We start from the raw sequence: 16,462 nt of genomic DNA on the forward strand, positions 1-16,462 counted from the left end.
AGGGACAACTGCACCGCGCTGAGAGGTGACATGGGCGGGGCCCAGCCAGGTGGCAGCTCGGGTGTGGAGGAGGGAGAGGGTGCGTGGGGACTGGGAGAGCAGTTTTTTGGGTTGGGGTGCAGAACACTCGGCTGGGGATACAGCTGCTTCAGCAGATTTCAGAAGACAGGACACATGTCCACCGAAGTGGGCGCTGGTGACTGGGCAGCATGAGCTCAGTAGGCCAGGACAGAACGTGCTGGGTGAGAGCCAGTGAGAACCCAGGGAATTGGAGGGCACGTGCTGGCAGAAACACGCAAGACGGGGAGCAGAGGGCCACCTGGGCCACTACCGGCGTGTGCCTCCTCGCTGAGAAGTGGGATCCTGTGGAGGGAAGGGGACACAGCTGGAAGCACGGGTGCCAGCGGAGGGGAAGGAGCAGAGAACAGGGCCGTCAGGGAGCACAGCCTGGGTGGCAAAGGAGGTGAGAGACCGCAGAGCAGGCCTCATGGAGGTGACCGGAGACCTAGCCGCGTGAGGCTCTGGAGGGAGCCTGTGAGGCCCCTGGTGCACCGCCTGAACTCCTGCGTGGTGGCAGGGCCAAGGGTGGTTTTCCTGGTGGCTGGGAAAGCCGGGCACGTGGGGCCACCGGTTGCCAGGGTGTGCAGTGAGGACATGGAGTGCAGGGGCTGAGTGGGCAGGGAGGGTTCTGGCTGGCCTCCAGTCCTGCTCTGCCCTGCAGCCCATTCATCCTTGCTGGCTGGGTGCTGGCAGGGTCCTGGCCAGTACACACCATTTCCACCAGCCTTCTGAGGAGACTGTTACCCCAGGGCGGGCCGTGCTCAGGAGTGATGGCTTGGGCAGCTGTCTCAGGAGGATGCACTGGACGCTCCCAGGACTTGGGCACTGGGGTACTGTGCAGCCGCATGGGCAGAGCCAGGTACACTTTAGGTGTGGGTCACAGAGAGGCACCAGCTCCCACCTTCACCCTCAAAGTGCAAGCACAGATGATGATGCATAGCAGTTTTCCAGGTATCAGAGTGCCCCCATTGTTAAAGCAGTGCCATCTGGTGCCCATGGCATCTGCTTCCTCCAAATCATGAGAGGAACAGTGCTGCCCATGATCAAGCTGGTCCTGGGATGTGGGCACACGTGCTTCTACTCAGGTCTTGGGAGCCACCTGAGAAGAGGCGCATGGATGGGTGTGCAGCGCCAACTGGGCAGCTTGGCATGGGTGGGTGCACATGGAGAGCACAGTAGCAGCCGAGACGCCAGGTGGCATGACTCCAGAGCCTGCTCCCACGAAGATGTGCTGGTGGCTAACGTGGTGGCCATAGCCCTGTCAGCTCTGCTGTCTGGCCATGCTCAGAGTCCCATACTGGCTCTGGGCTTCTCTTGGGGCCCTGAGCGGGTATGTGGAGGTCGTTCTTCTAGTGTGAGCTGATGGTTCTTAAGTCAGCCTTGAGTCTCTGAGATGATGCCCTCAGGCACCTGGGGCGTGGGTGCCCCGTGGTGGTGCCTGATGCATAGTTCTGCAGGTTGCAGTGGCCTCGCCTCCCCGTCTGGTTGCCGCCTGACTCAGCTGCCAGGCTCCAGAGCCGAGCTGACTGACCGAGGGCAGGCCCCAGGGCGAGGCCATGGAAAGGTGTGTGTCAGTGCAGTGCCACATGGGACCGCCACCACTGCAGGGGAGCCTCTCCGCCTCAGCCTCGGGCTGCACTGTCCGCCTGAGCACCCCCAGGCAGTGCCATGGAGTCCAGAGCTCTGGGGCAGGATAGCAATTTGAGTCCTCAGTGCCTTCCTGCCCACAGGGCTGCATCTGCCTACACTGTGGGTCAGCTCTCCGATGTCCACCCGATTCACCCATTCTCCTGCCTCCAGGCAGGCGGTCCACTCACATGCTGCCCTGGGAAGCTCCAAGCCTGCGCCCTGCTCTCACCCTGGGAGCGGCCTCGGGACCCTGGAGAAGGGACCTACCTTAGAAAGATGGCTTTAGAGAAGGCCCGAGGCAGGTGTCTAGGCCTTACTGTCTTCAGAGACTCAATACAGTCCTAGAGAGAAAGAGTCATCTCCCTTTCTTGGCATACCTGTCGGACAAGGACATGTGTGAAGGTGTCACATCCCCAGTGCAGCAGGCAGTGCCTTCATCCCTGTCACAGGCATGAAAGTTATGTCCCCCTTGAGGAGCAGCGACGTTCCTCACTGAGCCCCCATGAACCCGAGATGCCCCTGAGCACCCACCTCGCGTCACTCACGGTCACTCGTGGACAGCTGGAGCTCCAGCAGGTGTCAGGGATGCAGCCTGATGGTACAGAGCAGGAGGCGCCGTGTGCGCCAGGGGCACTGCAAGTCCAGCCCCCTGCTGGCCCCAGGGTGTACTGTGATTGGACTCAGGGTGATGCCACTCAGGGAGCGCAGTCATCGGGGACTATCTTGTTAGGAATGTCACTTGGTGATAGTTTACGAGGACGCCTTGGAGGGCGAGGAGTCATGTAGCCCAGCAGTACTTAAAGGCAAAGACTAAAGCCCACACCTGCGCATCGCTCCAGGTGGCCCTGAAGTGCCCTAGGAGCGGGCGGCTCCGTGTCTGCACAGCTGTCTGGTTTGTGTTGAAAGCAGGGGTTGACTTTCAGTTCCAACCCAAATCGTGGCAGACCCTGTGCTACTGTGCCCAGAAAAAGGTACCTGACAAGAACCTCACCAGGGTCATTAAACCAGCCTCCCTGGACTGAGGCGGGCAGCAGAGGAAGATCTTGGAGGGGCCTGGCCTGTACCCATGGGGGACAAGCCGCATCAGCCAAAGCACCCTCCCCAGGGATGCCCAGCATTCTCCACCAGACTGCACCAGCAGGGCCCCATCTCCAGCCACCTAGGCAGGATAGGGCCAGTCCCCTCAGGGCGCACCAGGCAGATGCTTTGTTTCAATGTTTGCACTGTGTGAAACAGCAGAGCAAGCCTGGCTCGGGGAATCAGGGCAGGGCAGAGCCATGTAGAGGGCAGGACAGGGTTGTCCCTGCAGGGCAGAGCAGAGGCTGGGGTGGGGTCACACACCGCAGCAGCATCTTCGCCAGCTTCTCTGCTTCGTGTCCCCATCTGGTCAGTGGAACTGTCACAGTGCATGGCAGCTTTGAGTAACTCAGTCCAACACCTTGTGGCTCCAGGACTGAAATCCGTCATGGAGCCTGAGGTGGGGAAGCTTGCTGACCTGGCCCAGGTCCCTTGCCTTGTGCTCTTGGACCTTCACGACGGTTCTCAGGGCCCCGGGGCATAGAGCTCCGTCCATCCAGGTTCATTCTGCAGCCTGCGGCAGGGCCCATCCTCAGCAGGAGCGTGGGGAGCTGCAGATGGCTGCAGGGCCCTAGTCAGCCGCCCCATGCCCAGGGTGAGTGTGGTATTCTCACACAGGCTTCTCAGTGCAGGCTGGAGCCGGGCCGTCACACGCCTGCCATACAGCAGGCCACACCCTTCTCACCCTGCCAGGCTCTCCTGAGTTTGCGGCACTGGGCAGCACATGTTCTGGTGATGGTTGGGTACTCGGGCAGGACTGGTCACCCTGGTCTGAGGACAGTGCAGAATCTGCTGCCTGTGTGTAGTTCTCTGGGGCTTTGTCTCTGCCACCCCGGGAGCCTGAGTTACTGTGTGATAGGGTTGCAGTACAGAATGGTTTAGGAATGGGTTCTGAGTACTGCATTTCTTACAGCCAGAATTGGGTAATTTCACTGAGTAGCAGAAGCTGCTTGAGAAACAAGGATTCAGGGTTTGGGAAGCTCTGTGGGTGGTGAGGGAGGGACCCCTCCAGGCTGGGCCCCCAGCTGCTTCCTTGCAGGCCTCCCGCTCACAGGAAGGGAGTAGTGACCCAACGCATGTGCCGGGAGGCGACAGCGCAGGCAGGCAGCGGTGCGTGTGCACCTCCCCCGAGAGCTCAGCATGCCTGCCTGCAGGTCACATGCCCAGGCTTCCTGGGGAGTGAAGGCTCAGGCCACCTCCTTAGCTGGCTTCGGGGGCATCAGCCTACCTCCTTGTCGGGGTCACTGCGACCCCAGGAGAGGGGTCATGACTCTACCCCCCTGGCCCTGGGGGAGACTGAGAGTCAGCACTGATCATTGAGTCAGGTAACGAAACTGCTGAGTGCCCACAGAGCCGCTGCCATGCTGACTTTCAGAGCAGCACGCTGCACGGCACTGCCACCTGGTTACTCCACGAGAGGCTCGGGTGCTCCCGCTTCTCAAGTAAAGTATCTTCTTCATCCCCACTAGATGTAAACCACGGAGCTTCTCTGTGGCGTGGATGTGTCCGCGTTCTCTGAAGTGTGCCCTTACTTCGCCCTCTGATTACTGGGCCTCTGGTGTAATGGGTGCCCACGTGGGTTCCCTCCCTACCAGGCTGGGACAGCCTGCCACTTCCCACCTCGCGGCTCCCTGTTCCCTGTGCCCTGCACTGCGCCGGTGACTGCACAAGCCTGGAGAGTGCACTGTGCTGGCCTGGGGCTGGGCACCCTGCCTCTGCAGGAATGACCACTTGGGGACCAGGCCTGGGGGTGGGCGCCCCCTCTACCGTGGGAGCACAGTCTACGCCTCCCCTCAGTGACAGATCACCTCCGAGACACACAGAGAGCCTCCTGCCCCGTGCCACAGGCGTTCACACTGGGGCTGTGGGCGTGGGCTTTGGAGGGTGCCGTGACGTGCTCCCCATCATACGGGATACTCCCTTGAGCCAAGTGTGAGCCCTCAGACTCCAGCCCGCTGGCCACAGGGCCCAGGCGTGGGTGTGCCCTCATACCGCCTGTGTCTGGTGACCGTCTGGTCCCCTCTGCCCCTCCTCTGCTGACCTGGTAACTCCTTCTCCTGCCCTGGCAGAACCGTGGTTATGCCAATCGCCAACGAGTTTGCCCCAGATGTGGTGCTGGTGTCATCAGGCTTCGATGCTGTGGAGGGCCACCCCACACCTCTCGGCGGGTACAACCTCTCTGCCAAATGTAAGTGGGCCCAAGTGGTCACCTTCACACACCCACTCTGCTCAGTTTGTGACCAGTGTGCTCTGCATGTCAAGTGACAGAAGGAACTTGCCTTACACCCAGTGCCGATGGGGCCAGCAGCCAGTCCCTTAGCCCTAGGCCCCCAGGGAGACAGAGCCACCCATCTACCCAGGTCACAAGGCTTCATGGCCAGCGAAGTGACCAGGCCGAGGGCGCACACTCCTGCCATGCTTGGCACTACACAGCTCCTGCCCAGAGTGCCTGCTGCCACACTCTGATCTGCTTGGTCAGGGCTGGCAGGAGCTTGGTGCCAGCACCCATGCCCCATCACGTGGGTGAACTGGGCACCTCAGTCAGTCCCTTGTACCCACAGCTGCCAGGACACGCAGCCTGGCGAAGCAGGGTGGGTCTGCTGCCCAGGCCAGGGCCAGTGGTACTGCGGGGCTTTCCCTGCTTTCAGCCAGCACCGGCCTCCCGGTGACCATCACTGCCAGAGGCCATCTGCGGGGTGGGCACTAGGCACAGTAGAGGCACTGTGGCGTTCAGCTGAAATAGATGCGCAGATGTGGAAATGGAGTCCCCACGTGGGCAGCCCACCGTTGTTGCGTGTGTGTGTGTGCGCGCGCGCGCATGTATTCACAGAGCATGTCAGGTGCCTAGAACAGCAGGGCACTCTGGGTGCTGAAGAAGGCAGGGCCCCTAGGTGGGGTGCTGACGTGGCCTCCAAAGAGAGCACTAGAAACTTACCTCATGCTCCCACAGACAGGAACCCAGATGGAGCTCTTCCGTGACATAGGAGGCCTCTGCTGCCCCTGCCGAGTGTGCCAGTGCCCCAACCCTGGTCCTCGTGGGAAGCACTGTGCCACGCTGCTGCCCACCGCCGCTCCATGCGCATGGCCCTTTCCTGTTGCAGGTTTCGGGTACCTGACGAAGCAACTGATGGGCCTGGCTGGCGGCCGGATCGTGCTGGCCCTCGAGGGAGGCCATGACCTAACAGCTATCTGTGATGCCTCCGAAGCCTGTGTTTCTGCTCTGCTGGGAAACGAGGTACAGAGCCCCCTAAAGTTCTGCACCAGCACACACAAGCCAGGCTGTCAGGACCTGACCCACGGGGCCTTCTCGTTTGCTTTTAGCTCTGCATTGCATGCTCTTTCCCACCCTGCTTGGTCAGGCTGTTTAAGTGGCAGATGTCTTCGGTGGTGGCCAGAAGGTGGGGACGAGGCCGGCAGGAAGCGTGCCCTGAACAGAAGAGTGAAGGCTCTCATTGCACATGCTCACTGTGATTCATTTGCCTGTCATGAGGGGGCTGCCACCTCCAAGATACGATGGCAAATGCTTTTTCTCGCTCTACCACTGTTCCCCATGGGCACTATTCTCTGGGAAATTCTCAGTGCGTTTGGGTGGCTCAAGGCTGGGCCAGGGCCTCTCTGCCCGGAAGCATGGTCTATGCCCAGGGGAGGGTCCCAGGCCTGGGCTCTGCTGGGCTTCTGCAAACCTGTGCCCTGCACAGCAGCCTCTGAGGCCCAGGTCACAGGAGAGAGGAGCAAGCCCCACAAAGCTTTTGCTCCCAGGGACAAGGGTGGCACCCTCCTTGCCATCCAGGTGGGGCTCAGTGCATGTCCCTGCAGAGGAGGAGACGCCCCAAGCAGGGGCCATGCGTCATCAAGGGAGCAGAAGTGCATGGCCCCGTAGGAGCAGTGAGGGGGAGGAGAGGGTGTGTGCGTGCGTGGCCCCCAGGATGCCTCAGCCTGAGGAGGTCTGAGGGCCACACCAGGGGGACAGGGCACAGGACTGTGAGCGGGTACCCACACCAGAGTCGAAGGAAGCCACTGACAAGGCCCTGCCTGGGACGCGGGAGAGGGGGCCGGCTGGTAGGTGGGGGTGGGCATGGGCCCTGAGGACACAGGGAGGTCCTGGGTGAGTCCAGACACAAGCTGTGAAGAGGGCTGAGTGCAGGCAGCACACAGGGTGCTATCCAGCAGGCCGGAAGTAAGCCTGTTACTCAGATAACCCCTTCTCAAGGCCCAGACCACTCATGAGCCCAGGCCAGTCACGGCTGTCCCTCCTGGCGGTGTCTCGGGAGGTGGACAGAGCCCTGGCGCAGGCACCGGAGAGCGGGGCATCAACCATGCAGAAGTTTGCACGCAGGGCTCTTTCCAGGCTGCCTCCTAGCAGCAGGGCCCCTCTTCTCTGCGTGAGCCACGCGTGCAGACACTGGGACAACAGGATGAGCACAGACCGCAGTGTGGCCGGGATAGCAGGCTGCTGCCTCAGGTCAAGGGAAGGGTTTTCTGTGTGTCCACTGTGCAAGAGGCCCAGCGAGGAGAGCATGAGGGCACTCCACTCTCCGGGCTGCATGCTGGGCTATTCCCAGGAGGACCTGCCAAGTGATGGGAGACATCTGGGGCACAGTCAGGAGCCCCTGTGTGTCGGTGGAGCAGTGTACATGACTGGCTGGCGCTTGAAGACAGGTCTGGGCTGCACAGACCAAGGGCGACAGTCACTGGTGGGCCCACTCAAGACCTCCCGGGGCAGACCACACCCTCCGTGGGCCTCTGGGCATCTTTAACCAGGCCCTGGCCAGTGGTGCTGCAGGGGCTGAGCAGGGCAGAATGCCAGCCAGCTCTGCCCTCCAATGGTCTTGCCTTGTGGTGGGCAGTGAGCGTGCATCCTGCTGTAAATCGTGGCAGATGGCAGAGCAGACATCGCGTGCTAGGGAGCTGGCCAGTGATGCCCTGGCTGAGGTCCCGGTCTGCCTTCTAAGATGTCGGGAGTGTTTACCTGTCCACTCCACATGACGCCGTCGTCCACGTGTGCAGTTCAAAGGCAGCGGATGCACTCAAGCAGCCGTGCGCAGCTTTACGACCCTACCTCTAGGTACTTTAAAGCAACAGCAGAGAGCTTGGCTTTCACCTGGGCCTGTTCTTGCTTCTTCATGCATTTGCTCTGCTAGTAGGAAACTGTTCTTTTACTGAAACACATCAAAAAGCAGGAAGCACTAGTTTTATCAAGAGCTCTTTAAAAATCTCTTTAATGAACCAGAGTTGGACGAGCCTGTCCCTCTGCCCCCACAGCCTTTGATGAGAGTTGATAGAGGGCGTGTTGGCCAGTTCTGCACGCATCCCAGCAGCCAGATGCAGATACAGCAGCCTGCAGGGCCTCCATGCTGGGCAGACAGCGGCGTCATTGCTCACATCCCCAGCACAGCCCTGTGCCCCACCTCCTGGGTGTTCCGCCCTCACCGAGCGCGTCTCTGAGGTCAGCCCAGCTCCCAGCAGCCGCTCGTTGAGTAACTCCAGGGTCCAGTTCTCTGCAGCTGTCACTGGTGGCCAGCTGTGAAAAGTCCCCCTGAAGTGGGACAGCAGGTTAGACCAACCTGGAGCTCGGGGCTTTGTAGTTCTAAGCATTCCTGACTTCTGTTTCTGTTGCAGTTTCTTCCTTGAGCTGTGAGCTGGTGTCTTTTCTTAATTTCCAAACATGAGGGCCTGTCCTGTCTTTGCTCCTCGTTTTCTGACCCATCTTCTGGGCCCCCTTCCGCCCTTCTGTATCTTGTAGAGCCCCCTGGGACAGTGTCCTGCAGTCAGCGTCCCAGTTTGGTTCACGGTTGTTCTTAGCGACAGCTCTGTTGGGCACGTACCTCTAGGTTAAGAGCCTTTGCCCTTGACACCCTTTGACACTGCCAAGCGCTGTCTGCTTCCCTCGCTGTTGAGAACAGGTGTGCAGCTCACTGCCACCCAGTGCGGGTCACCATCTGGCTCTCCAGATACGTCGCCAGTACCCACAATGCCCTTCTTCCGCCATAGGGTCCTCCCCACACATGGTCCTCTGTGTCCTTCGTCTCCTCTGTTGGTGGCTGGTTCTCAGTTTTCTCTTGTTTCTCATGACGCTGATGACGACGCAGAGCACTGGCAGGTGGGGCACAGCCGTCCCACCTGAATTTTGGTGAATTTTTCTCATAGCGATGGGTGTGGTACAGGCCCTGGCTGTCCCTTGCACTACAAAGTGGGCTGTCCCAGACCGGAGGGGGGTTGGCGGTAAGCGGCCCCTCCTAGAGAGGTCACAGCTCCTCTAAGGAACATTTGTCTCTTCACCCTCATTTGTTTATTCCGTTATTTCTCTATATCTCCCAGAACTCTTGGGTCCTTACCTAGTACCTTGGGTTCCAATCCTGGACTGTGTTATTTCCTTGCTCATCATGTTCAGCGTGGGCCCGTATGACCTGCGGGTCCCCACGGCTCATTGACTTTGAGCACATCCTGATGGGACTCCAGGCTCCTCTTGTTTTGCCTTGCCTGCCCCGGCCAAACTGTTGCTCACAGAGCTCTGTTCTCTGCCCAAGAACCATGTGGGTCACCTTGGTGGGTTCACCCGACCCAGACCCACCAAGCCCACTGCACTGTGACTTTGACGGGCACATGCTTCCTGGGGGGAGGCAGAACTGCCCACATGAAGGCCAGATGGGCCTAGTCCCTTGGGCTCTGGCATATGGACCCGGGTACCACAGCCACAGCTGTGCCTTTGCGGGGTCAGGCCCAGCAGACCCACAGGGGCTGTGCTGACTGCCACTAAGAGCCGAGGCTGAGGCCAGAGCTTCTGACCGCTGTCACCTGCCCCCATCATGACAGCGCGGCCACTGCCCACGCTCATCCCGTTCTTCCCCTCCCCCCAGGCACCCATGAGTATGCTTCTCTGCATCTCAGGAAAACACGCCTGTGGCGTAAAAGCCAACTCTTGTTAGGAGCACGTGTACAGATCGCGGAGCCCCACTGGCCTCCTGGCAGTGCTTTCTCTTACCATGCCCAGCTGCCCTCCCCAAGCCTCCCCTTGTGGCACGCACAGTTATCTCATCCTCCTCATGCTCAGCATGTACTTGTCTGTTCTTTCCAGCTCGAGCCTCTGCCAGAAAAGGTCTTACAGCAGAGGCCCAACGCCAACGCTGTCCGCTCCATGGAGAAGGTCATGGAGATCCACAGTAAGTCACCGCCAGGTGCCCATGGGCACCTCTCAGACCTCACTATCCACAGGCATCTGAGCTGGTAGAGACTCGTTTCACCCCCAGGGTTTTCCCAGAGCCTACTACAACAAGGTCCTCATCCCCATCCACAGAGCACAGGCCTGGGGCTCCGTGTGAAGTTGCTCATAGGTCCCAGCTGGCAAGCAGGACCCTGCGCTCTGAGCCTGAACACTGGGGTCTGGTCTCTTCCAAGACCTTGGGCCTGCAGGGAAACTCATCTTCTAACACTGCTGCAGGCAGTGGGTCCCAGGACTCCAGGGCAGGGCACATGGCAGTCAGGTGACTCATGCTAGCACACTGTCTTCAGGCCACCTGCGACATCCCATCCTCGCACAGAGCCCAGTGTGTCAGCCCTGGCGGGGCCCAGCAGGGTGAGGCCACCCTCATAGGCAGTGTACTCCCAGGGTGTGCTCCTGGCTTCCGGGCCCTGAAGCTGACCCTGCGCAGGGCCCAGCCTCCAGCACACCCCCAGCTCTCGGGCCTGATGCAGATACCCCAGCACCTGCCAGGGCTCAGGTAGGAGACCCTCAGTGCTGCACACCAGCAAGCTGGCGCCTGCCTGCTCACAGAGGCCTAAGGGGCAGCGCCTGCCGGGCCTGCAGTGCATGCTCCTGGTCAGCATAGGGAGGCAGAGCCTGTGGGCAAGGACGCCAGGCCCCTCGGAAGCCCCCCTGGCAGGCCTGGTGGTCCCAAGGCAAGGAGGCACCTCAGGCGTTCCCGGTGCTGTGGTTCATAACCCAGCAGCTCCCTTGCCAGAGAGGCTCCTCTAACATCACAACCAGTGGCCTCCCTGGAGCTGTGGGGCCCCAGGAGTCACTGTGGTCACCAGGCCCTGCCCCTTCCAGGTCAGTACTGGCGCTGCCTACAGCGCGTGTCCTCCACGGCTGGGCACTCTCTGATTGAGGCACAGAAGTGCGAGAATGAGGAGGCTGAGACGGTGACTGCCATGGCCTCGCTGTCCGTGGGCGTGAAGCCCACCGAGAAGAGGTGAGTGTCCCCCGTCCTGCAGGCTGCTGGGCACCGGCTGGGGGCAGGGCAGACAGGGCCACACTGGCCCTCTCCAGTGCACAGGTCTGGAGACACTCGTGAGAGTCCCAGGCCAGTGGGAGGAACCCGCAATCTGTGGGAAGGGGCAGCACATGGGGCCAGGTGTGGGCGCTGCCGCCCACCACACTCAGCGCCCCACCCTTTTCTCCCACACAGGCCAGACGAGGAGCCCATGGAGGAGGAGCCACCCCTGTAGCGCCCTCTTGAAGCTGCTGTCTCCTTTGTTTGTCTGTCTTGAAGCTCAGCCAGGAAACTTTCCCGTGTCACTCGTGCGTCCTGCACGGGCTCTCTGAGCACAGGGACGCCAGGCATGCAGCGGCAGTGGGAGGCCTTTCCGCCGCCTGGACCACAGGTCTCCAGAGGCGCACGCACGGGCGTGGCAGCTTCTCGCGGACACGGGACAGGACGGCGCGCACTGCGCGGATGCGCAGACACGCGGAAGCCAAGCACATTTGGGCAGCCCCCGGCGCAGCCGCAGAGGAAGGAGCTGTGGCAGCGGGGGGTAAAGTTGCCGGATTTAGTTGACACAAGGAAAGGAAAATGAAAATCAAAGATCTAATAATACAAAACAAACTTGATTAAAACTGGTGCTTAAAGTTTGATTCTTACCCACAGTTCTACAGTCTCCGTGTAAACCACTCAGCTCATCTTGTAGCTTATTTTTTTTTAAACAGAAAGTTTTCTATGGCTCTGGCCTGCCCTGGGAGCCTTTGAGGCATCCCATGGGGTTTGCAGCCAGGTGGGGACAGAGTTGGAGGAGCCTTTAAAGGAAAAAACTGGACAAAGCAGAATGTGAGCCTGGAAGTCAGCTTGAGCTTCTCAAAGCCATCGGAAGATACGAGTTTGTGCCTTTTTTTTACTGCTCTGATGGATTTTTGTGGCTGGGTTTTCTGAAGTCTGAGGAACAATGCCTTAAGAAAAACTCAACAGCAGGAATTGGGGGACCGTTTGCTATGGTCGGGGGAGCCCATGGTGCTGGCCTGGCGCTCAGCGGGCAGCGCCGCCTCTGCCTGGAGCGCGGCCATCCACGGGCCTTGTGTGGCTTTATTGCTGTTAAGGAAAGTGGAGGTGTTCCAGAAAAGCGGCAAGCACTGTTGGGGGTTTTGAAGTCCAACAACTTTTAAATGAATCCAAAGTGTTCTTTTCTCACCCATCACGTAGCAGTGAGCATCTCCATTTGGTCGTGAAGCATGTCGTAGACACACACCTGCAGTGTTGCGGTCGGAATGCTTTCATCAGGAGCAAGTAGCATGAAGTATTGCTTAACTTTAGGTATAAATAAATATATATATATGTATAATATATATTCCAATGTATTCCAAGCTAAGAAACTTGATTCTTATGAGATCTTGGTAAATATTTATATGCATTTATAGAAAATATATATATATATAAAATAAATGCAGATTGTGAAGGTCCTGGCAAGTGGAGGGCTTGGCACGAGCTCCTCGGTGCTTAGGGAGAGCAATCCGGGCGCAGCCCTGCAGTTCTGAGCTCCGACGGGCAGCTTTCTGATTGCTACCCGTTCGCCCCTGGGCAGCTTCCCTACCTGTTTGTACTTTAATTTTAATTATTTTCTAACAGAGGCCCCACCCTGTCCAAGCCTCCGTGCACATAGGTACCTAATGAGTTTTTATAGCAAAGGATATAAATTTGCTGTTGATTTTTGTATGAATTTTTCACAAGAAGATCCTAAATAAGCATTGTTTTGTGAATTTTACATTTTTTTCCTCACCATTTAGCAGTTTTCTGAATGGTAAGAACGTCTGAACCTTTTTCTTTTCTAAATTCTTGATTGAACATTTTTTTAACTTGGATGGGTTTTTTATGATTTGTTTGTGTTATTCTGTAAAGTGTGCAGGCCCCTGCCGTGCTCAGGCCTGCCACCATCAGAAATGATTTTGTGAACGTAAACGTCCAGTGAGGTCAGGAGCTGGGCCTTCCCGGTGATGCCAGCCAGCCTGTCTTCCTGGCTGTGTCCCAGGAGCTGTGCAGAGGAGCCAGGGGCTCTTCCTCCCTGCCGCACGTGAGTGTCGGGGATGGAGTGTTTTCCTCTCCCTGGCCGGGCCTGTGGCTGCAGTGGACCACAGTGTCAGCATTAATGAACCCATGTGTAGACTTCTTGGACCACTCCAGAGGGGTGGAGTCCTCGCTCCAGTTTCCCAAAGACCTTTTATGCATGTCAGCAACGCATGGCCCCGCTGGCCCTGCCCCCACCTGGGGGATTTCTGCTGCAGCCGTGCAGCTGGGGCTCTGCTGGACGCCAGGAAGCCAGGGCCTCGATGCCCGCCGAGCCCGAGCCCAAGTCCTCGGAGTGTGTACTTCCAGAGGGAGCGCGGGCTTGTCTTTGCTCTTTTTCTCTTTGCAGTAACTGACAGCCACTTTTACTGGTAACTTATTTTCTAGCACTTGAAGCCACCAATTTCATTCCAAAGTGTGTCATAGTTTAGACTTGAGGGAGGAGGTGCAGATGCTCAGGAGGGACCCCAAGCCAGGTTTCTGATTTTGGTGAAGTTTACAGGGTAGGCGTAACTAGCCAGACTTGTGCCCGGATGAGTGCGTCCTGGCCTCCCCGTCACTGCCGCCCCTGGGCAGTGCTGAGACGGTGGGTGGTGAGCAGGGCAGAGCAGGCTTGGGCACGTTTGATTCTCCCCTCCCTGCTGGCTGCTCTCAGCGCCAAAGCCCAGTTGGCAGGAGACACTGCAATGGAGGGGCCACCTAGGCGCCTTCCCGCCGGTGGCACTCGCTGGTGGTGATGGGGCGGTACCAGCTCCTCCAGCCTCCACGCTCCTGCCCTGCGCCCCCACGGTGCCTGGGCGGCCGCGTCATTTCACTGTGCTTTCCTGTGGGGGAAACGTGGGCCGCCGGGTGGCCAGGCTGTCACCGTCCACGCCCCCAGCCTTGCTCGGCAGGGCCTGGCGGCACGGGCACCCCTCACCAACACGCCCGCTCAGCGTGCTGCAGCCTCTACCATGTAGCCTTCTCTTCCCTTTGAAGACGCAGTTGGCTGCGTCCACAGCCAGCGTCAGGGCAGGTGGCAGGAGGGGCCGCAGCCCCGCAGGCAGGACACAGCAGGGAGGGCTCTCCACGTGCCTCCCCACCTGGGCGTGGGCCTGGGCCTGGGCCTGGGCCTTGGCCTGTTCCTTCCTCTGCAGAGGACTGGGGGGCATGGCCAGGAGTCGGAGCGAGCACTTTAAGCCCTTTAGTAAAGGGAAGCCCCGGCCAGTGACCCACGCGGCTTCCCTGCGGCTTCCCGCTGCACACATCGTGCCCACACCCCACCAGCAGGCGGTGCCCACCGCCGGGACTGGCCACCACCCGGCCGGGCTCCGGCTCCAGGCCGCTTTGTCGAAGTGTTTCAGTTTTTCTTTCCTTTCAAACCGTTTCCAAGAGGAAGGGCCGTCGAGTCTGGTTGTTGCGGCACTAGCCATGGACCTTGTGTTTCTCTCCATCGGAGCATTCCTCCCTCTCGGCCACAGCCTCGTGCTCATTCCTTGTTTTGTAGACTTTGGGCCCACGTGTTTCATGGGCATTGATACATATATAAATAGAGAGATATAAACATATGAATATATTTTTTTAAGTTTCCTACACCTGGAGGTTGCATGGCCCGTATGCCCGGCATGTCTTTATATTGGATACGGATTTTGCACGCCAAACTTGGCAGCTTTTGGGGAAGAAAAATGCCTTTCGTTCCCCTCTCGTGACATTTACAGATACAAAAAAGATGGAAATTTTTCTGTAAAACAAAACCTTGAAGGAGAGGAGGGGTGGGAGTTTTGAGTCTTACTGAACTTATTCTTAAGAATTGTACTTTTTATTGTAAGAAAAAATAAAAAGGACTACTTACACATTTGTCATATTAAGGAAAAAGTTTACCTAGCACTTGTGACACACCAATAATAGAGTTTGTTGTATTTATGTGGAGCAGTGTTGCGGGGAGATGCGGGCGCGCACTGTGGCCGCGGCCCCTTGCATTGATTTGGAGGGTTTGGTTTTGTTTGGTTTGTTTCCTTTTTTCCTGCCACAGGCTGCTCGCCCTCGCAGGCCCTGTGACCGTTTGTTCCGACTGAGAAGCGGGGCTCTCCAGCGTCCCCTTCCTGGCGGCGCCGGGCTGCCGCCTGGCCCCCAGCCACAGCTGCCACGGGCCCAGAGCCGGTGGCCCGGCGTGGCCTCGGGCGTCCATGAAGCCGCCTGTGGGAAGGACAGAGCGAGCGTTTCTTGTTTCCTGGTGTGTGTGCTCCACGGCGGAGGCGCCCTGTTCCGGTTTTGAGCAGACAAGCATGTGTGGTCTCTGCACATGCTCTTGGGGCTCGACCCTCACTCACCAACCTCGCACCGTGGGGCCGGAGCCGCTGCCTGGGCTCCTGCGGTTTCAGCTGTTCTCTCTGCTGTCTGGACCTTCTCCGTGGTTCTTTCTTTTGCTCAGTGGAGATGGAGGTCTTGTTTCAGTGTTTTCATTCTTGTTTGTTGTGTGTGGGTGAAACTTCGCTGGCCGGCGGTGTCCTCCGACAGTCAGCCCCTCTTTCCACCTCCCGGAGTCCAGTGTCTGTACCGCGTTGCACACTGTCACTCTTGTGGTGTAAATAAAGACTGCATTCATTGCCTCCGCCTCTGCTCTCGGCCTCACGCTCTTTTCACTTGCGCTCGTGTGCCAGAGCCTCCAGGGTTGACCGCCGTACCCTGGAGCTCGGGAGCCAACCCCAGTGCCAGGGGACGCCCTGGCCCCTTGGGGACTGACCACTGTCCCTCGGGAGTCCCTGGGCCCCTCAGGAACTGAGTACTGCACTCTGCTAAGTCAGTAGACCCCTTGTGAACTGATCGCCACATGTGGGGAGCCCCTAGGACCCAGGCCTGGTAGAGAGCCCGCCACCCGCTGCAGGCAGTAGGGCTGTGGTGTCTTCATACTGACCTGAACCATTGCACTCTTCTGTCCCAGAATGCCTTTGAGCCATGGTGGGCTGGGCTGGAACTGACTTCAGAGAATAACAAGGTCAGGGCACGGCCAGTGCCTCCAGGCACCTGGTCTGAGAGGGGAGTCTGCCCACACCGGTGGTAGCCCCTGGTTGCCAGGGGACTCCTCGCAGCCTGGTGAGCGCATAGCCCTTTCTGGGCCCTGCACCCCACGATGGGTTAGTTGTGGGGTGAGGGGCTTCTAACTACCAGGGCACCTAAGGCACAGCCTGCCACTTCCTGGCCTGGCTCCTCCTCCTGTGGGACTGCTTCCTGCCCTCCTGTCAGCGTGCCATCCTGAGGGCACTTCAGCCAGCCCCACATTCCACCCTGTCTGCCCAAACTCCCATGCATAGTCGCCTCAGCCCAGAACCTGCCGGCGGGGGCAGAGCCTGATAGGACAGCCCACAGCCCGTGACAGGAAGAGCAGCTCAGAGCTTGGGGTCACTGAGTCAGGGTGGAGTGTTACACAGCACTGCTGCAGCACTGGCTGA

The 16,462-nt window shown here is 58.9% G+C and overlaps 1 protein-coding gene across 11 annotated transcripts in view; it reads left to right on the top strand.

The window, feature by feature from the left end:
- Hdac4 (histone deacetylase 4) overlaps nucleotides 1-15,626 on the top strand; it is a 256,470-nt gene extending 240,844 nt beyond the window's left edge. For all 11 annotated transcript variants that reach the window (XM_013508107.1, XM_013508109.1, XM_013508114.1 and 8 more), the window contains 5 exons: nucleotides 4,836-4,954; nucleotides 5,868-6,001; nucleotides 9,842-9,926; nucleotides 10,814-10,955; nucleotides 11,172-15,626. In XM_013508107.1, coding sequence (XP_013363561.1) covers nucleotides 4,836-4,954; nucleotides 5,868-6,001; nucleotides 9,842-9,926; nucleotides 10,814-10,955; nucleotides 11,172-11,211 — 520 coding nt within the window. In that variant the 3' untranslated portion in view covers nucleotides 11,212-15,626. The remainder of the gene's footprint in view (nucleotides 1-4,835; nucleotides 4,955-5,867; nucleotides 6,002-9,841; nucleotides 9,927-10,813; nucleotides 10,956-11,171) is intronic.
- The last annotated feature ends 836 nt before the right edge of the window (nucleotides 15,627-16,462 follow it).

Source organism: Chinchilla lanigera, unplaced genomic scaffold (genome assembly GCF_000276665.1).
Source record: "Chinchilla lanigera isolate Chin_1 unplaced genomic scaffold, ChiLan1.0 scaffold00141, whole genome shotgun sequence".
Lineage (NCBI taxonomy): Eukaryota > Metazoa > Chordata > Mammalia > Rodentia > Chinchillidae > Chinchilla > Chinchilla lanigera.